We start from the raw sequence: 21,758 nt of genomic DNA, 5'->3' as shown, positions 1-21,758 counted from the left end.
CACACTCCTATCCCTTACTCTCATGAGCTTCAGGTTCAAGCAGAATGCCTCTTGGCATTCCCCCTCTACACTGCTGCACAAGGGATTAAAGTAGTGATTAGAGCACACTTCTAACATGAACAGATCTGCCTCAGCCCATTTGAAAAATCAGAGAGGAAAAAAACCAAGATATACTCAATTGATTATCACAGTTGTTTTTTGCTAGTAATACTGTAATTCGGTTAATAAAGTTGCAACTGAGTTTAACTTGGCTCCATGTCCTTTAATGTAAATAATCTGCTGCTGGCATTAAACATGTTAACATTTGAGCATATGGTCGAAACACCACACTTCTACTGAAACAAACATCATCAGCTTGAATAAAAAGCCAAATACACAGACTCCTACACCAGAATATCTTATTAATGGAAATCTGATAACAAATATAGTTACTTATTTGGACTCTATGAATAGTTCAGCTTGGATGACTACAGTCTCATCATACAAATGTTTTCTGCCACCCTGCCAAAGGAATTGCCTCTAGTTTATACTTTCATTAACATACAAGATTGGAAGTAAGAAGAAAGGAAGGACTACGTTAGGTCTGCATTATGTGCAGAAATTTCTTCACGTATTAAAAGATTTTAGCTTCCCACCCCTGCCACCATGTGTGAGGTGAGAGTTCTCTGTCAGTGCTGTAGAAGTATTTTACAGTAACACAGGCTAGGTAGGTGAGTAATCTCTAAGCCACCTCAAAGGGTTTGCAAAAACAATTTAAATGATGCTAGCTTAACCCCTGGAAGGCAGTGACTCTTCACTCACTAACTCTTCAGTCTGGCCATATGGTAGAGAAAGACATGAAGGTTGCTGTCATTCCTGAAAGCTCCAGGATTCAGCTGACAAAAGGACACAACAGATAGGGTTTAGATCCAGGGAAAAGAACTTCCTCGAGGTAAATCACACTTTTACCTCCTCTGTGAACACAAGGATTCCTTTTCTGGACCTCTGCAACATGTGGTAGGTAGGTGAACAAAACATTAGGATACAACACCATGTATTTAAGGTCCCAATATCCTACATTTTTACTATGTAGGGTATGCTAAATTTATCCTGCTTACATGGCTGTTTTGCATTACAAGCAGCCAGTCTCCTCCACATAACACAGAACTGTCAAACAATAGCACCATGACGTTGCAGTATGGAAGGTGAGAGGTCAGGGTCTGTACAGAGCTCATCTCTTTCACAGCCACTGCCCCTGAGTAACCAACTGGTGTTCACCTGCTCCTCAAGTTCTCTCCATGGCACAACAGGAAAGGTATTTAATTCTTCTACCATATCTTACCTTTTTCTTACACTTATGAGTGTTAGCTCTTTGAGGTACTATGTATATTTTGATGTACCTACTACAATCTCTCTGATCATGATTACTAGTTCTAATAGATGCAGAAAATGGTTATGGCTGCAAAATTAGGTTTCTCCATTATTCATATTCTGGAAAGTAGCATCTTTAAAATCAGAAAAAAAGTTTTCTCCATGTTACACAGAATAAGCATTTTATTTTTAAGGATATTCTCTATCATTTGATGGGTCAGAATACTTCAGTGCAACAGGTTTTGAAATGAGTCATTTAAAAATAGGCATTTTTAAATAGGAAAATGTATAATTTAAAAATTCTGAAAGCAAAACCCAAAGAGAACTGGGAATGAGTCAGCTACATCTATTCACTATGCAACTAATCATCATAAAGAAACCATTTCTGCTAAACTTATTTTAATAAACTTATATTTAGAAACGGATTAGGCTTTTAAGTTAAAAGGAAAAAATCCTAAAGTTTTAGGAGCTGCTGTGCATATGTTCACTAACTGCTACAGCTTGCTTGGCCCCTTCTTGGGACAGGACATATCTCCCATCCCCCCCCTCATCCCTATTTCTCCCCCATCTTTGAAGAGATTTCTTTTACACAAGATCACCAGATCACAAACTCAGTGAAAAATATCACGTGCTGTGCAACTTGCATACATTACACTTTCGGGCAGACCAGAAGGATATTGGTATGATTCAGATTAGTTATACTGTGTATGCAACAAAGAGCCCCTACGTCACCGAAATATCATTATGATATTTTCAAGAACTGTCACTTCTTCCAAGAAGTGTGAGTTGAAGAGAGACATCTAAGACTAATTTGCATTTCAGTTGGAGGTATCTTGAACCATTCCAGCTCAAGATAAAGTGCTAAGTGAATCCAAGAGCAGACTTTACAAAGCAGAATAGTAATCAGGGAAGAACACCTTTACAGGGCTTGCAAATAAGGGACAAAGAAGTTGCAGTGACACTTAGGTCCACAAAAACACATCTCCAATCTCTTCTTGTACTGGGACAGGAGATGCCATTTCCTTTCCCACATCTGAGTCTCCTTGGTCTCCCCTCTTGTTCTCCCAGTTGCATGACTAGCTACAACTTTTTTTTCATATGCACTTTACAATAGTGCTTATCCTGACTATTTTCTCTTGCAGGATTTCCCTTCTACATACACATAGCAAAAGAAACTTTCTTTGACAGGATCCCAAAACTCCTGAATACTGAGAAGCTTTGTGCTGCCAACCTACAGGGTCAGAGAGACATCTGTTAGTAATCAAACTTCTTTGATCTTTAAGGTTTTTAAGCCACTAATGTCCACAACATTACTGTAACATAAACAGATAGTATCCCTATTTATAGACACAAAAAGTGAAGGAGAGGTTTGTGTGGTTTGTCAGTCAGAAAGCTCTTGATTCCCAAATCATAACATACGAGGAATCTAGTAATAGCAAGGCAGTATGAGGCAAAAAGTGAATTTCAGTGAACAGCTGTCAGAGGAATTTTGTCCTCAGCTGACTGTACCTTCCCTCTCATCCCAGCTCTCCAAGGAAAGCAGGTTTCCACTCAGATGAGATTTTTTTTTACTACACTGTAAATTTTTAAGTAGCAGAATATTTTTACTTTAACTCTTAAGCCAGCTTTGTTTGCAGGTCTCCTATGATTTAAAGTTAAAATGCTCAAAACTCCAGGTGGTCAGGAGCTATACTTTGAATTTGGAATTTCTGCACCCCAAAAAAACCCCATGAATAGACCCATTAGGGGACTTAAAGGCTTGGTTAAAAATTGAGTCTAGTCTCCTTCAGAAGTCATAAGAACAAGATGCTAACTCAAACCTTGAACTTTCATCACCACTGATACTCTTTTCACACTCAAAATGCATATGCCATCAGACCACTCTTGGGCAGATCAGTCTGACTAGCAAAGCCTGCATCTTCAGCCAAATCGTGCAAAAAGCCTGTCAGTATAGCCCACTCCTCACTGTAAACAAAGCTGAATGAATCCTACGTTTTCTGAGACACTGGAAGGAGTTCCCCCCTTGCTGGGGCAAGTCTCTATTAAAAATCAGACCACTCATAAAAGAAAGTTTTCTACCCATTTTACAGGTAGAATAAAGAAGACTTGGCCTGCCCAAGCCCACGAGGTATGCCTAAGCCCACAAGGTATGCCCAAGCCCACTATGGAGAAGCAGAATTTAAAGTTAATTCTTTGTAGTCCAATGTAAAGCTTTTGACTACAGGTAGATGTTTACTCTTCAGCAAATTAAAAATGTGAAATACAAAATGCTTGAGAGAATCCCCAAACTTGTAGTTGGTACAGCAGCAGCAGGCAGATTACGTAGCAGGCCAATCAGCTGCCTAACATTCCAATATCCCTATCCTCACACACACACCAATAAATGAGCACAGGACTAATAACAGCTGTGAAGTGCAGCCATTTCAGTGACTACACTTACTCTCTTCATCCCAAAAGAGAAGCCTACAAGACCATCCAGTGATTTTTTTAGAACTGGACACTGCACAGAAAACCAGATTTTCAGGTCTGGAAAAAACCCCTTAGTTTCCAGGCAAGTATTAGTACATACACAGAAGCAATCAACTAGGTGTGCAACTGAGCACACAAATTTGCATTTGTGCCCTAACACCTGAGTAATGAAAGTATTTTTCTTCCAAAGATAATGAATAAAAAAGTTAGTCATAAACTTGGTGACATCTATAAAGAATCTACAAACTTTATGAGGATGTTGTTAGGGAAAAAGCTAAAGGACAGCACTGCTCTGGTACATAAGAAATACTCTTCATGCATAGAATAGTGAAATTATTTCTGGCTTCTGCATTTTCCCTTATGAAGAGAAACCCTTCTTTGACCCTTGCAAGTAGAGCAAATCATCAACAAAAATCTTACATACTGACTCAACATTCTGAATCACTGACAAGACTGACTCAGTTGTAACTGAGCAGATCTAGAATGAAAATTTTAAAAAAACATGCAGCACTTCTTGAATTCTGCCCAGAGCAATTTAAGACTTCTGCTACAACAAGTAGTGAAGAATTGATTAGCCAAAGCTGACAAATAATTGCAAAGTGATAATCTGCTGCAGCAAGCTTGGCTTTTTGTGGTCTACTCTCTAGACCCCATCTGTAGCTTCAGGAAGAGAAGGCAGCAGTTACAGTGAGCTGTGAGAAAACAAAGACTCTGTGTGGGTGTATCAGTCAGTCAACACTGCTGAGCACCCAGGTCATATCTGCATAACCCAAGAGACTCCCAGGAAATCAACAGTATATATACAGTTGCTGCTTTCCATTATCTTCCCCCACTCAGCTGGCTAAAGATTAAAGCACTGTTCCTGTGCACTGAGGGGATGCAATTACAACTTTTGTGTGGTAGGTAAACCTTCTTCCTTGGCAAGTGCATCCTATTGACCTCTCCAGTTGCATGAAATCAACATTGTTATATATTGCCCTAATTTTTTAGGCATGTTTTAAAGCATTTCTGTCACTCCTATTTAGAATTCTATTAATTATTTTTATTTGCCTGAACCTCTTAGATTCTTTCTGTTCTCTTCAAAAAAGTAAACTTTTTTCCTATTTATTCTCTAAATCCCAGAACTCCGGTCCATAGGGAGTAGAACCCAGGTTGTCAAACCTGATAGGAAATCACCTTACACTTTACAGCAAGGGCAGAAAAAACAAACTCTTTGCACCCTACTGATGTAACAATAGGTCTGCCTTTTCACCAAGCCATTAAAAAGATTCAATCCCATTAAAAGCAAAGGGACGCATAAAACACTTCAATCAGTTTAATACTGCTTTATGCTGTAGCTCACAAGTGTTAAACACAGAAAAGTTATGGCAAGAAGTAACATCTTCTTGCATAACATCTATGAACAGTTCTCCCAAACATACCTCAGAATGACTTCCTCTTCTTCCAGAGGTTTTCAGAGTATATCCATTATTACTAACAGCATGAAAATAACATCCTGACAGGGACAATACCATCCTATTTTCACAGTCCTTTTATTTTCACACTTGAAAGAATAATGAACATTATTGCCACATAAGTAAGACTCAAACCCCACTTTCGACTGGGGGGATAGATGTGTGAACTCCATGCCAGTGAAAGAAAGGTACTATTTTGAGCAGCAGCTAATGATTTAGGTAAGTAAAAAGAACCCTCACTGTTACAACAGCAATGGGAGAAAAAAAAGTAACCTCTCCTTCCTCTACAAAGAAGAAATCAGGATGAAAACATATCTTGAAAGTATATACATGTGAGTATTATATATTCAACACAGAAAAAAATAGTTAGGATGGATTTATTTCCGGGAGAAAAAAGTGATGTTTCTCTTCATGTCCTCATTTGCAGGAGATATTAGTATCAGATATAAAAAAGTTCCTTTCATAAACTATTGAAAAGTGGACACTGCTACACTTACCTTCCTGCTAAAATGAAACCAATTTTAAATAGAACAATATATGCAAATAAATACAAACAGAAGGCCTAGCCTGTGAAAAAAGTAAAAATAAAACAAAAGAAATGCTTATTTCAGACTTTTTTTCCTAGGACCTGAAAAATATATTCTAGTTTCTCTGTCCCATCTCTCTATATCTCCTTTATTATGTTAATTTCTGAAAATTTTCAGTGGTATCCAGAGCATTCTCTCAGCAAGACTATGTGTAACAGCACATCTTTATATCCCACCTGGGAAAAATCTTCAAAGAATGAACATGAACACTTGTCTTTCCTTCAAACTACTTTCAGCATGACAGTCAACTGTTTATATTCATATTCAATAAGAAAGACATACTTAAACATTTTCAAATTTATGGTGGTATTAGGCATCTCTGATCACTTCAGTTTTCAGTTTTCCCAAGTACTATTTGTTATTTCCCTGTACAAGACCTTATCTGATTTAAAATTTATTTTTGCTTCTGAGATTCATAACCACATTCCATAAATATACTTAGAAATTAAAGAATACTGCTAAAATTTACGTGAAGCAAAAATGAAGTAACTTAGGGCCTATCTTGACAATTCAGCACAGGTGCATTTGTAATCAATATTTGGTTTTCGCATGGGTACGACTTTTCATGCTGTCTAAAAAAAAGGTAAGAAAAAGGACAGCAGTGACCATGTAGAGGGAAAATAATTTGATTTACACAGTGCCCTTCATTGTTCAGCTGTCCTTAAGCACTTCACAAAACAGCAAGCCTCCTAGGTGTACTACCATATGGGAAAATACAGCAGCTGTTCTGCAAGCTACAAGAGCTCACCTCTAACCAGAGGAATCTTATCCTGAGAGGCTGCATGCCAACACAAGGCACTCAAGAAACATTTACTCTGTTTAAGAAAACCTGGGGGTATAATGCTGCATGTACTTAGAATTCTTAAGTATAAAATAAAGCATGGAAAATCAGTGCTGTAAGTGTATGCTGGATGCAACATGTCTCTTGACTACAAAAAATAAAAGTAGCCCCTAATATCTGAGGTTTACGTTGCATTTGTCCTATCACACTTAAACCCTGCATATAAAACAATGCAAAACTCTATGCAGATGGGAGAACTTCATCCCCTCTAAAGTGCTGAGGCCCAGACTGAAATCTCCAAAGTGACTGGTACTTGTACACTAAACAAGACACTAGAGGAGTCTAAAGAAGGGAAATTTTATCCTAAAATCAAAGAGACATTCCCAAAGGTGAAACCTTTCTTACTAAAAACTTACTCTTTATAAGGAAAAGTTAATCCTCTCTGGCAAGCCACAGCCTAACTTTTGCAGTTCTTTGTCTTCCATTTCCACCCTATGTCAGCAGCGCTAACCTTCTGTTTCCGTCATGGGACAAAGCAGACAATGCTCACCTTTGGTCTCAGTAACAAGCTGGATAAAGCTGTCTGTCTATATTATCATTTCCTCTCTTTCTGCTTAATAGCTGCCTTTTTTGTCTTTAATGAACACTGTGGCCAGACATAATCCTGCAGTAGGAAAAAATGGCAGATATTTGTACCATGAAAGCACAAAGCTCAGTTCTGTACATTTTATTAATCTTGTCTCACTGAACAAATAATTATCACAAGTATACACAGTTCTAAAAATGGAAGCTTTCCATAAGGAAAATCCTTCCTGTGTGATGAAACACACAAGTTATCAAAACAGGATGTAGAACAGAGAGCACATGTGCATCCTTACTTCAATTGTTATGGTATTAGTCCTTCCTAGTCAAATTAATCTTTGGAGGAATGTTGTATTTTTTTTAAAGCAAGCATGCTCTGTTCCTAACTCTATGAAGCCTGCAGAGACAACTGGGCACAAAAGTAAATGCAGCTCAGCAAACAGTCACCTATCAAAGAACATGGTAAACTCCTAAGCCTCTTACATAAAGATTACTGTCAACTTCAAACAGATTATAGTCAGGGTGGCCAGAAAAGCCCTGAGACAGAAATTAACACCCACTGGTTCAATTATTCCAAAATCTGGAGAACAGGGTTGAAGACAACCTATCTCTCATCTCATTTGGTACACTTCATGAGTGGATAAGAGCAGCTCTGCAGTTCTGAGATTCAGAAACAAACAAGCAAGCAAGCCCCTCCTCTTCCCTCTGCTCCACCCTACACAGACATAGAAAGGAAACATTCATTTAATAATGGCAGAGTTTATTTACATTAGAGAAGGTTTACACAAGTTGAAAAGTTGTTTCAGCAGGAACCCAACAATCAGTGCTTTTGTCCATCTTCAAAGAAAGGGATGATTTTTAAGATTTCATGATGCACCTTCAGAAGACCTTGATGATCACTTGGGGAAAAAGTACCAGGAATCAACTAAAACAAACAAACAAAAAATACAAGAGTGACATTAGTTCTATAAAACTAGTCATACACAAACACTTGAAAAAAACAACATTCTGCCCTTTCAGCTACCTTCCCTCCCATAACAATACTGCTATGTTAGCAGTATTAGCTGTGTTAGCTTTATGCCCCACCCTGTGAAAAGAATGGCCTCAAAATAGTATCTGTTCATTTTAACAGTTTGGCTGTACCAGTCCTGTAACAAGTTATAACACTGTTGTGACCATCCCTGGAAAACATCACAGATCAGGCAGATGATGTTCAGTTGTCTGTCAGAGGTCTAAGATCTAATCCTTTGGTAAATAAATGCTATTTACTGGCATGCCATATAAAGGCAAATGGAATGCAACTTGCTTTCCCATGACATGGGCTACACAGATGTTGCTTCTCAAACACTTTGGCACTTGGCTCATGACTAAGTTTAACTTAGTATTTCTGTAACTCTCTCCATCTCAAAAAGCACATATGTCTTCTCTGTAGTTCCTGCCAGTAGAAAATTTTTTTTTAAAGTAGTTAAAACTGAAAATGTAGGATGCATTCTTATTTCTTAAAGAAAAACACATGTTCTCTTAACATGAAAAACAGTCATAACAGTGAAAGGATAAAATTTTGTCTTTAGAACTTACACTTGAAAATTAGGTAAGGTTATGTCAATTTGAGGAAAAGGAGCTATTTGATTAGTTACCTACTGTGAGGAATGACAAAAAACTAAGGCAAAGCAACCAATCTCCTTTAAAAAGGATAAAAGTCATGCATTTGCCTTGCATGATCAGTAAGAGAAAATTTTTGTCTTATCATCTTTTTATGTAGACTACACTTTCACTCAAAAGCAATCTTCTCCCACAAAGCATTAATGAATTTCTGTTCATGTTCTCTTTAGCAGAAGACAGGCAATACCACATGACAGGATATAACTATTATAATTTTCATATACACAAAATTGCCTTTTTGCAACAAAACAGTTTTCATGTCAATTTTATAGCCAGCAATTAAGAGAAGTCATATGACATCTGAGAAAAAGTGTACCTTCTGGTGAAACAGGATCTCCATTCATAAATGCTGGTGCCTAAAAAAGAGAAAAAAAAGGGAAAAACAATTAAACCAACATGTCAGTACTTAAGGTTTCATAGAGAGCACCCAAATTCACTAAACCAGAATTTTCTGTTGCCCCCACAGGACAACAGTCTACCTTAAAGATTTCTCACCCCCACTGTACAAATTTCTTTGTTGCTCATAAATGACAAAACAAGCACATGAACAATGAGTGATAGATTAACACCTTACCTAATGCAATGGGGATTTTTGATGACTGTATTACCTTTGAGAATAACAGGATTTGTTGCTAACATCTAAAGAGTATAATAACTAGAAAGGTATTTTTACATGTTTCACTGTCAGGTATGCATGTGAATACATACACACACATACAATTTACATTAAATACAAGCAAACCATTTAAAATAAATGTGTGATGATACTCTTTTACAATTCCATGTTGACAGAATAATTCAGTTCTGTATAAAATGACTGTTTTAAAATTCAGGTCTGGCATTCCAAAGCTGGATATGCCACTGTTCAATCACAGGAGTGCACAGCCTGTCTTGTCCTGTAACTTAAAGGACAAAATTAAAAACACTTTTAACACATCTGGAATCACCCTGCCTCACGATGAGGATGTAACAATTTTCCACTGCCCTTCCTTAGCACAGCAGCACTTGGGCTGAGCTGCACTGGTGTGACACAGCCTTCCTGCATCTGAGTAGGCACAGGGCTCTAAACACTGAAGAGCAGAACAAGGCCTATGAGGAGGGAAGAAAGAAGCAGGATTCTACTTCCCACCTATCCATGATAATTACCTTCATGGGGGGGTTACATGACTGGTCTGAAAGGAGATACCAGTATGACAAACATAACCCAGTTCCTATCAGCAAAATATCCCCCCTCTTCCTAGCAAAATCCAAGCTTTATCTCATAAGGTAGGGAGATCCAGAGGTCACCATTTATAAGCAGGTGCCTGCCACTGCTTATAAAAAAAGCTTGAGATAAGGACTCAGTACTTTCCCACCATGACCAGATCAAAATCCCATCTCACTGAACCAAGAAGCTCTTCACTACACAACACTTTCATCTGGAATACCATTTAAAAACCAAATAAAATAATTAATTAATAAAAACAAACTTCAGATGAACAACCTCACTAATCTTTTGTTTCACAACTGGCCACTACAAAATATTCTACCTTTACTAAATCCCAAATGGAAACGTCCTCACAGAAAGCATGTGGGGAGAAATGCAGCAAACAAACTTTCTTGCTTAGATCTGAATTATTTAAAACACATTAATAAATATACAGATTCAAATTTGGTTGGAGATTTCTTTAAATTATCAGGAAAAGTCAAATATTTTTCCCTGTAAAGCAATGTTCTGCATTTTATCAAGAGACAAGCAAAGCTTTCCTAGTTCGCTTTCCAGTATTATAAGAAAGAATTATGTGATGAGTCTGAGAAACATTGCTCTACTAACTATATATAGATTGTCTTGGAGATTTTCCAACTTGCAAAGTCCTCAGCAGCTTCTTCACAGAGCAAGTAATTCTTAGGATTAATATTAAACAAAGGCTTGGTAGTTCTGGTCAGTTTTACAGACGGCAACACTTAAAAGCCTGAAACAAACAGCGTATCTTAGCACTAACACATTCATCTACAAAACTATGACTCCTGAGTTTAGTGCACAACATATACTGACACTGGAGCTGAGACACAGATGAAACAACTTTCAGAGGCTATAGAACAGCAGAAACGTTCACTATGTAGTGATAAATTCATCTAGATTTGTAGTTGCAGGGGTCTGGTGTAATTTTGGCTGGTTCAAATGTTCAGTATTTGCTCTTAAATGCACAGGTTATCTTCTATGTCTTTGGAATTGACGGTCACAGCAATTCACCTGGTGTGGAATTATTCTTAGTTTGCCCCCAACATGCCAACCATCTAGAAACTCCCTCAGTGGAGTGGAAATTCCCCAACCCAGATAAGCCATTCTAGTTCCTCATCTGTAAAGTAACAAAAGGTCAAATAATTCTGAGAACAACTGGACTACCTAGGGAATAACCCAGTCAAAATCTATAGGAAATTCTGATTAGTGCACACTTGGTAAGGATTTGAATGTTTTCTATTTGGTTCTGTTATAGTTCTCTTGCTCACCATGAAAACTTTTCCACAGCAATAGTGAGTGCTGCCTCTTGGCTTTTGAGGTCTTTGGGTTTTTTTATTTTGTTCCAGGGTTTTTTGAGAACTCAATATATCTGATTTAAGGCAATAATCACTTGCTCAAAAATGCTGCAACTGAAATCTGATGCTGGAAAAAGAATTGTAGGGAACCAGCTCTCACTGCAGAAATAGTTCAGAAATTTTGCAGAAGCTGAAATACATTTCTCATTGTACTTGCATACAAGATCTGCTTCAGCTTTCATTATTTTGTTTTTATCCAGGACCTAATAGATGGGTATAAATTAGAAGAAAATGTGTCTGCTTTTAGTTTAAATTAAAAAAAACAAAAACAAAACACCAAAAACCCAAACAAAACCCTGTGCAAACACAGGCAGCTTTCATTTGAAATCACCACAGCCATTAAAATTCTGCAGCCAACACTCACGTACTTTCACTTCAGTGTGAAAGAGATGAATGTCTGACAACCAAAGCATGCACTGTAGTGTATTAGACAAAAAGATACCTGCTTAAAATGTGCAAGTCAACCTCCCTGCTTATATTTAGAGTTCAAGTGTCCATGATTCCTATCTCAAGGCCATTTTACTTTTTCAGTTATTGCAGATCAGCAACTGCATGCAGTATGAAAAGCATTTATAATAGAGTATTGCATATTTTCCCTGTCTGGAAAGCACCAAGAGGCAGCACCCTACAAAGATGTAATTAAAATACTTAGACTGAACTGAAACAGAATGATGGAAAGGACTATGTGGAAACAACTTCACAAAAACACCATCACTTAAATGAATGTGAGGCACAAAAAAAGGCAGGAGGTCATACTATTTGATAAGAAGGGAAGCTTTCAAATAAGAAAGGCATTACAGTTTGATACAAGGTATCTATTTTATGAACTGATTTTACTAACTCCTCCCCTCCCCAAAAACCACAGAAAAAAAAAAAAAGATCTTTTATTGAGAAACAAAGTAAGACATACTGCTGATTTAATGATTATTTACCCTGCATGCCTCAAAGTACAAGGAGCAGAGAATGCAAAAGGAAATATTCCTTTGCACATTTGTCACAATTCAAATATATTTGGACTTGCAGCTTTAGTTACATTCAAAGACTCATAGTTATTGTAAATTTGGAAGTACAGAGAAGGTAAATACTTGCTTATAGCTTTCCAATTAAGAGTCTCATTTACTTGTGACACAACAGCATCCAGGACAACATATTGTTACTAGAAATGCTGTTGGAATGTTAACTGCACAGACAGTGGACAGCGTGTCCTTTGACACCTGAACTTGCCTAATTGCTGTGACTGGTGAGGCGAAACACTGGGTGCCCTGGCAGCCATGCACACATGCAAAGAACCTCATGTGGTCATGAGCACAGGCTCAACACAGCCTATGTTAGGAAAGAAAAAGTAATACTTGGGGGCACATTTCTCTATGTAATTTCTGGTAACTTTGCTTAATTTCTGGCATAAAAACTAGTGTACTTTGAAATGGAAAAAAATTCTCCTCCGCTAACATTTGCACATGAAAGCATCAAACCTGCAGGATATTTTTCTTGCCTGAACAGGAAACCTGCATGTTTTAATTTTATGTTAATTTTCAGAATATGACAGGTATTCTATAAGAAACATTCAAATAAGCATCCCCTCTCTTACAGCATTGCATTTAATTATGCAAGTAGACAAACAAAGGGTCTGTTTAGTGATTAGGGACTACAGTCAGTTTGTCAATGAGTTCTAACACTGGGTGGTTACTCATGGCAACAGGGAGACAGAGAAGACAGCAGGCTAGATACAAATAGCAGTCCATCTTACTATTCAGGTTCAGAAGAAACAGCACCACAGAAGGAGAAAAAACAAAAGAACTCCAACAGAACAGTAATGAACCTTCCAGAAAGTACAATTGGACCATTACAATGAAAGGTTTATATCACAATGCTTACATTTTCCCCACAACCTTTCTGCTCCTCCTTTTACTTAAATTTTTGCTTAAGGAAGGACCTTTTAATTTAATTTAGCTACTTGATTTCAGTTTTGGAGCTCTGAACAGTCTTTTACAATTAATCATTAAAAGAAAAAAGGGGTGAAAAAAAGTAAACATCCTTACTGACTGCACAATCGATCGGGCATCCTCCTCACTGCAACAAAATGGGCTGCCACTCACCAGAATATTTGTGCTGAAAAATAAAATTAAAAACCTGCTTTATCCATCAGCAAAAAAGGGCCACACACAATTCAGTACATATGGAAAAAAACCCACCATCACATATAGAGCTCAGAAATGTGTATCTGCAAGTGATGAGGAAGTGAAAGCCACAAAGTAAGGCTGGAAGGAACAGGTGTGTGGAAGGGTGTTCTTTGTTTCTCTGAGTTTGAGGAGGTATCTAGGCTCTGTATTCTGTATTAATGCAAGCAGTGCTCACACTCAGTGCTTCTGGCTGCTAGCTTGCGTACAGTGCAGAGGACCACAGTGGAGAAGCGAAATCCCTCCAAGAAGCCAGCAGAAATAAACCAGCACTTCCTGAGAGAGCTGAGGAACACCTAGATGGCTAGCAGAGATTATGTGAGTACACCCCATCTCTTGTGCCTTGCAAAATGGCCAGCAAAGGATGGCCATCACGGAACGAACAGCAGGTTAGTTCCAAGTGTTACTTGGAATGTAACATGGAATCATGGAAGTAACAGCAGGTTACTTCAGTGACCCACCTGTAGTATCTAACAAGAAGGAGAAACAGGCCAAAATTCTGCACCTACATAAAGCAGCACATACCTATAGTATTTCCAGACAAACTCTGGGACCACATCCTTGGCAGAAATGTTTCCCTATGAATCTGCATCCTTTCACACCAAAAATTAGTTTGATCGTGAGTTTTTAAGGTCCTACAGAATAAACTGCACAAACTTCAATTCCCCAAAGCAACAGAATGAACAGTGACAAGAGGCCCAAGATTCTCCCAAAACAATTCTGAACAAACACTCTGGGACCATTTCTCAACAGCTGAAGTAATGAATGTCACATGTAATCAATACATATCTGAAGCCACTTACCAGTAAATCATCATCATACAAGGAGCAATTAGTCAATCATGCTTTATTATCAATTAATTATCAAACCCATTAATATTCCTGTCATCTCAAAAAAAAAAAAAATCTAAGCAGCTCATGGATAGCTGCAACTTGTTGAATAGCACCAGTATAGTACAATATGAAGAGCAAGAGATGTGACTAGATACATACCACTTTATAGCACCTCCATCAACTTTTTTATGAAGCAAAGCTTTCCAGTGTTCATGGGTAGATTTAATAATTTCAACAGCAAAATCCTAGTTTACAACAAGGAAAGTTTTGTAAATTAAAATGTTATTAAACAGAAAAAAGCCACAGAACTAGTTTATTAAAACATACTATCACCTCTGTTATTTTAAGGCACCTCCTTTGAGGCCTCATTAAATTTCTGGAGAATACCCTTTTTATGTAAAGAAACAAACTTCACTGTTTATCAAATATATTGGCAACACATTCAGGACTTTCCCTCAGTCTGCAGCCACAAAACATGAATTCTACGTGAAAGAAATGAAATCAGCACTAGATGCTACAGAGATCCCTACTGCTGTAGAAAATTGAACCAGGCTCTAAATGGGATCAAGTGTGTGAGCTATGACTCCACCCTTACAGATGCAGGTCACAGTTCGGGTTTCCCCTCTAGAGGCATAATTTGCATTCACTATTAATGCCCAATCATATACTTAAGCATTTGCAGGAACATAACATGTCAGCTGCTTAACAGTTTCTGCTCGTTTGAAAGAAAAATAATATTGAGAGTGGGGCTGGGATGAAAAAGCTTCCAAAAATTAAAGTAAAATAAGCCCTCGGTGTCCAGATGATGACAGCTAGACTTGCAAAAAGCTGCCAACTGAACATTCACATTTGTTAACAAGGAGTGACTTGGAGAAGTGCCACTGGAACATTGTGAACTTCACCAGAGCTGCTGGAGCACAGCCACAGCTGCCTCATCACATCCTGGGTCTCTAGAAATGCTTGAGCACTATTCAAGTGCTCCAAACCAGTATCTCAGGGCATTTAGTGCCTTCAGGCTCAACTCCAATGGCCTGACAGGGATACACTGGTCTACTGTCACTCTACAGTGCAGGAGCTCCTCTAAGAGCAGTTCCTGGGAGAACAGGGGAGAGATCAGATTATCAAGCCTTACAACTCCACAAGTGATTGATTTAAAAGGCAGTTTTAGTGCAGAGGGGAGTCAGGGCATTTCTTTAACCAGACAAAGCATGTAAAGCTGCCTGTGCTGGTTAGAAGGCATTACATAACTTTGACAGCACCCTGCAAGGCTGAACTGGCTGACACATGGACATCATTCATGAGAAACTTGTGATTCTTTGCCAAGAATAATCTACACAGAGCATGCAATACACAAGTTGCGAAGCAATTTTACTCAAATCACATCCAATTTCTCTGGAAAAATCCAGGTATTTCCTTCAACAAAGTCTAATCCCTAGCCCAATCTCCTTTCAACCACTGGTCATTCTTACTGTAAGTAGTTTAAAAAGCTTCTTTCTAAAAATAAAAAAAAAGCAAGTAATTTGTCAGCCTTCAAGTCAAACCTTCAAGCCTTCTAATGTTTTTATGGAGATTTACCAGAAAAAAGTATGCCTTGAGCAAATACAAAATATGAAAAAATCTGTAACCCATTGTCTTAAACTGCATACCCTAAAAACAAAAGTCAGAAAATTTTACCAACAGGACTACAAAAACACCTGAAAACACATTCTGTTCATAACTCTGATACAGAGAATGAAAATGCCTTGAAAAACATCTACAAACACACAGATGCATGTGTAATTCTCATCAGGATTAGGACTAAATTTTTTTTCAGAGTTTCTTTAATGACCTATGCATTTTTCCTGAACAAAATGGAAGGCAGAAAACATTATTTAATACTAGTCTAATAAACTGTACACAGAAATCCTTCCCATCAAAATTCTTTTCATTAAGCCTCCTCCTTTACAATTCCAAAAATTCTAGAGTCCATGTAACAGAATAATGTATTTTTAATTTTGCATTATCTTCACCTTGTTTTTAAATTCTCCATTAAATGCAAAGTGATTTTCTGGTTTACCATCAGGGACTTTATATAATTGGAACCAGTCAATTGTAGCCTCAAGATAACCTGGTTTGTGCTTCTTGACATCATCGATATCTGTAGGTTAAAAAGATTAAAAAAAAAAAAAGAACAGATCATTTCTACTCACAGGTTTCAGAATATTAATTTTCTTAATTTTCCTAAAGAATCTGCAGCAGTTTGATTTCACTGAATACTTTCAAAGTCATTGGTAAACTTCACTTTATTACATTAGCTGCCCATAGTTGCTAGCTTATGATTTCACAACCACACTAAGCAGTAAAGCAGTCATCTCCTGCCCTTCATTCATTAAGACCCAAAGGTACAATGAATAAAAGGACCATATTTGTGAAAGGAGAAGAAAATCCCACATTTATCTCAGTAGGTAGCTCTTGCAATGCTTAGACTATTCACTGACACAATTTCTTCCTCCAGCAACTGCAGGGCCTATGAGCATTTTTTGATAATGGAAGAATAACTATAAAAACAATTTCAACACATGGATCTTTAAACCAGCACCTCTTAACAAAATACAGGCTTGATTTGTCAACATTATATTAAAAGGCACTTTTTTTGCTCACATTAGTTCCAAGTTCACCCCCTTCAAGACATGACATAGACGTTCCAAGAGCTCTAAACACTAACTTTACTGATAACCTTGTGGCATCTGCATACTCACAGTGATAAACAATTCTGCCTCTACAATCCTGATGGACAAAGATGTGACAGGACACAAAGAGGAATGTATTCCATTTGTGGGACACCCTTGTGAAGCAGAGATGAACACTACCCTGGTGTGTGCAGAGAGATGAAACATCACAGTAATTCAGCTTGAAGACTACGCTGCCATATCAACAATGCAGTTCCTAATCCTCCACCCCTTACCTGCTGTGCCTATCAAATTTTAACAGGCTGTCCTTGGAGACTACCACCACTTCTGTCACTTGCAATGGCATGGTCCTATCAACCCCTTAACAAATTAACTCCCTGGCAACATGTTTACATGGCAAAAGCTTTCAACACTGTTCTAATAATTTTGATGTCATAAAGGATTTCGTCCATCCCAGAAGCCAAATACTTTGTACTGGTGTGATCTTCTATTTCCTTTCCACAGTCACTTCTGATGGAAATGGGAGCTGACTTTTTACTGCTGTAGTCTACCAACTATTCCATAACCTCGCTCTGCTCAGGCCATCTTCCAAGGCGTTACTCTTCTCTAGTATTTTGCAAGTGACTCGCTCATGTCTCCCTTCCTCATTCGTTCTTGCTCTCTCTCAATACTGCCTGGTTCCTTCATTACCTTCTCCCATAGGTATGCCTCACTTGATGACATCTGGTCAGCAGTGATTTCTGCTAAGATACTCTTCTGTCTATTCAGTCGTATAAAATCAGAGTTGCTTAGTCCATGGAATTGATACCTAGTCATGTGCTTTCCATCTTTAAGTGCCTAAATATCTTTTAAAACTTCACTGTGAACCTGAACGAAGACAATAAAGTATTTCTGAAGATAAAAATAAGCAAAGAGAAAAGGTCTTCTGCTACAGACCAATCAATTCTCAGTAGACCACCCAGAGAGATGACATGTAGACTGAAGTGGGAGGCCAGACTTATGTCTCAGAAGACATTCTGAGTGTTAATAACATGTCATAGATGCCACTGCCAAATTCCACTGCATTACCACTACCCAAAGAATAAAGCACGAAACTCTGAAGAATCCCATGTAAGTTTTTGCTTTGCACACACTTTACAGGGCTACGTGTTTATGGGCTCAGAGTAAAACACATTTTGAACTTGGCTGCTGGCCATCTGTCTGTAGGAGATCAGAGAATTTCACTGGCAGAATCCCAGAAAAAAGTAAGGGCACATAAGGCTGTGCTAGAGGCAGGTCTTCTAGCTGAAATACGTGTTTAAGAGCACAAAAAGCTTCTCACTACGGTGAGGTGCGTGAGACCTACCAAGAAGGAATGATTTAGAAAAGGGTGGGATCTTGGTTGGAGGATGAATGCTTCACTTGGGCACTAATAAAACTGTAGCTCCAATTCAAATCAGTTTCAGGACCCCAATGTATCATCTTGTTCTCTCCAAGCAAGAGAACATCCCTCTTCCAACTTGAGACATTGTCATCTCCTCCTCTTATGAAGTTTGAATTCACATCTAACACTTGTTGAAGAGACAGTATCTCCTCAAGTTTGTAAAGCAAACCAGGCTGCTGCAGCAATTTCCTTGGCTCCCAGCAGTAGACAAACTCCAGACCTCTATCTCCAGACACTACTTAAATTCAAGCATACTTTCTCACACTGCTGCTCCTTTTTTCTGGTTCCTATTCCAGCAAATGTCTCTCCTAACTCTGCTTCTCCACTCCCACTACTTGGTTATTTGCCTCCTACTCCCATAAAATCTGTTCATCAAAAGTGCTTTACGGTCTACTAACTGGCACTTGGTACTTTTCTCCATCTGTTGCCCCTTATTTATAGGTTTTATTTATACTTATTTGAAGGACTCAAATATTAGGATAGGCTTTGAGACAGACTTTCATTATGTCCTTTTGTTAGAGATTCTATCTTCATGGATAGAATTGTCTCCCTGAATTTCTCACTCTCTCTACTGGAAAATAGTTTGCCTAAGTAAAGTGACTAAACACAATCATACTACAGCATTACATGGATGGATTATACTCTGGTTTTGAGGACTTAAGAAGGAGGGCATTGGTTGCTTTTATTTCCTGGGTTCCTTGCAAGTTATTCTCCTTCATCCCTATGCTTCACTATTCTTTACTATAAAAGACAGCTACTGAACATCAAATGAAATCTGAATGCTTAATTTAAAAAAAAAGACTCCAGAACATCTGTATTATAACAGAAGTTGATGGCAAGCAGAAGAAAAACATGCAACAATGCAACAAAACAAACCCCAGAAAAGTATCAATGCTGTTGCTGTGGAGTCAGCATATAATACAGAATACAATGAGAACAGCAGCTCTTGCATCACTCACTCAACAGCCACCTCTTCAGTTCATTAAAAGTCACCACAGAAAAACCTGAAAGACAGTTTGTCTTCCACTGAAATCTAAACAGCCTCTTTGGGATATCAGGGGGGAAAGGAGAAAAACCACATTCAGAAAACAAAAAAGTAAGCAAAGAAAGGTAAAAGAGAAGATCACACTAAGCAGTACAATAATTTACTACACTAATATCTACAGAAGATAGCTTCAAATTATTATGATTTTTTTAAAAAGCAAACAACTTAAATGTCTTTTCTGCAGCAAACACTTGTTAAGAGAGTCTTTCTTGGTGTTGACTGCTTATCTTCCCTCACTGTACTCACACTGATGTTAAAAGGGGCAAGTTGGGGAGCAGCAAGTGTTTAGGTGCCCCAAAGCAGTTTGATCTCTGCCAGAAAGTCTGTCTCAAAGCAGCAGAGCAGGTCAGGCTCCTGCAGTTATGTTATCAGCAGGTCCCCCACGGGGCTCTAAGTGGGAATTTCTCTACACTGCCTGCATACAACATTAGGTCTCATTTTTCTGGGCACCAAAGTTAAGTGCCAAGGGTTAAAAAGAGACAGCAGATCACATTAAGGGCTGCAGTTCATTGTCCATAAGGAACATCCCTAGAGGCTGGCACCATGAACTGCTGCTACCTCTCTGTCAAGGGAGTGAGCTAACAGGAATGCAGACCCTAATTCTAACTGGCTTTACAGAAGAGAGCAACAAAAGCATTTGTACAAAACTACCATTTTTAGTACAACAGATGCTGCTTCTTGCAAGCAAAGCTAAAACAACACGTTTGCAGCAAGCTTTCTAAACAAGGTCTGTGGGAAGAGAGGACATATGTTTTTATTAACATCTTATAAACATTTGCAGGAAGCTGCAGCTACATTCCATATAAAGGCATTTGGTGTATTTTGTGCAAGGGGTAGGAGGGGAGACTTGGTACAGCAAATTAATTTCGTTATACTGGGTGCTTACACAAATCCACAACAAAAGGTCTTCTCCTGCTTCTCTGTGAATAAATATATTCACATGTAAAGGTCTGTAACAATATTTAGTACAAAATATACAACATGCCTTAGTTTTGCCATTTAGGGTTTGATCACTAAACCCTATCTTGAGATGTGTATTGTAAAAGCAGCATGGCAACACAGCACAGTTAACTACACCAGTGCCAGCAAAAGGTAGCACAATAAAGCCAGCAGACACCACCAACTGCTGTTGAATAGATGCTGGCATCTCTCCAGTGAGCAATGGCAGCAGAAATGGCTGCTAAGATTCCAGGCCAGTAAATCACCTCCATAATGCCATGGACTAATACATGATTAGTCCAATTTGCTGAAGGAGGGCAAGATGACCTTTTGAAAGCCAGACTTCATACACTGCTTCAAACACAATTCCTGCTTCAACTGCCAGTGATTTTTAAAACTTCTTGTCCAATATGAAGATGCCACTTACATTTAGACCAAATCACAGCATAAAATTATCACTCATCCCTTCTGAGCCCAGACTAGAAAAGCATTAGATATACAAGTGAACTCCAATATATCCAATATATTAAATTCAATCCAGACTATGAGATAAGCAGACAAGCAACCTTTCTACGACAAAAATTTACTTCCAACAAAATAAAGAAAGCAACCCAGCCTATTACACCACCAAGATTTAGTGTTTCAGTCTGCAAGGAGGAGCTTTTAGGTCTTTTCTCAGAGTTGTTTGGTCTAATGTTGCTCTGCTGGTCTACTAACAGCCATCTGCCTAGCAACTGCCTGAGCAAAAACACAACAGCCACAAAGACAGATCTTAATGAAATAGCTGCTTTTAGACTCCAACTAGACATGTTCAGATTTATCTTTCTCACACAGATGCCTGCATCTGACATACCACTTGTATTTGGTGAGAGATTGTCCCTATGCCCACCAGAATTAAGTGCTATTATTTCAAACAGATTACCTTACAAACTCAGTCCAAAAAGACACTAAGACCCTGCTATTCCTCCTGATGACAGAGTTCCCACTTAAAACAGGTGCTAAGCATTGCCTATCATTCCTGGGTATTGTCACTGTAAACAAGAGTTTCTCACTGCTCTGTGTGAAACACAGAGCTCTAGGCAGGGTTTCCAATTTAAACCAGTATTTATCAATAAATGCCTGCACAACACAATCCAGTGGAGTGCTATGAATAAACAATGAGAAGCACTCAGAAGTTCTGACTTCTCAGTTCTGAGTTCTGTGAAGTCTC

The 21,758-nt window shown here is 38.3% G+C and overlaps 1 protein-coding gene across 1 annotated transcript in view; it reads right to left on the bottom strand.

Annotated features, from left to right (window-relative positions):
- Positions 1-7,966: 7,966 nt before the first annotated feature.
- PPA2 (inorganic pyrophosphatase 2) overlaps positions 7,967-21,758 on the bottom strand; it is a 34,775-nt gene continuing 20,983 nt past the window's right edge. The window contains exons 8-12 of the mRNA XM_071431809.1: positions 16,482-16,609; positions 14,632-14,717; positions 13,502-13,571; positions 9,202-9,241; positions 7,967-8,148 (exon numbers count right to left, since the gene is read on the bottom strand). Coding sequence (XP_071287910.1) covers positions 8,120-8,148; positions 9,202-9,241; positions 13,502-13,571; positions 14,632-14,717; positions 16,482-16,609 — 353 coding nt within the window. The 3' untranslated portion in view covers positions 7,967-8,119. The remainder of the gene's footprint in view (positions 8,149-9,201; positions 9,242-13,501; positions 13,572-14,631; positions 14,718-16,481; positions 16,610-21,758) is intronic.

This window comes from Agelaius tricolor, unplaced genomic scaffold (assembly GCF_023055355.1).
Source record: "Agelaius tricolor isolate 1412-34295 unplaced genomic scaffold, bAgeTri1.0.p SCAF_8, whole genome shotgun sequence".
Lineage (NCBI taxonomy): Eukaryota > Metazoa > Chordata > Aves > Passeriformes > Icteridae > Agelaius > Agelaius tricolor.
The sequence above is the reverse complement of the archived record's forward strand: the minus strand, read 5'-3'. Positions and strand labels throughout refer to the sequence as shown.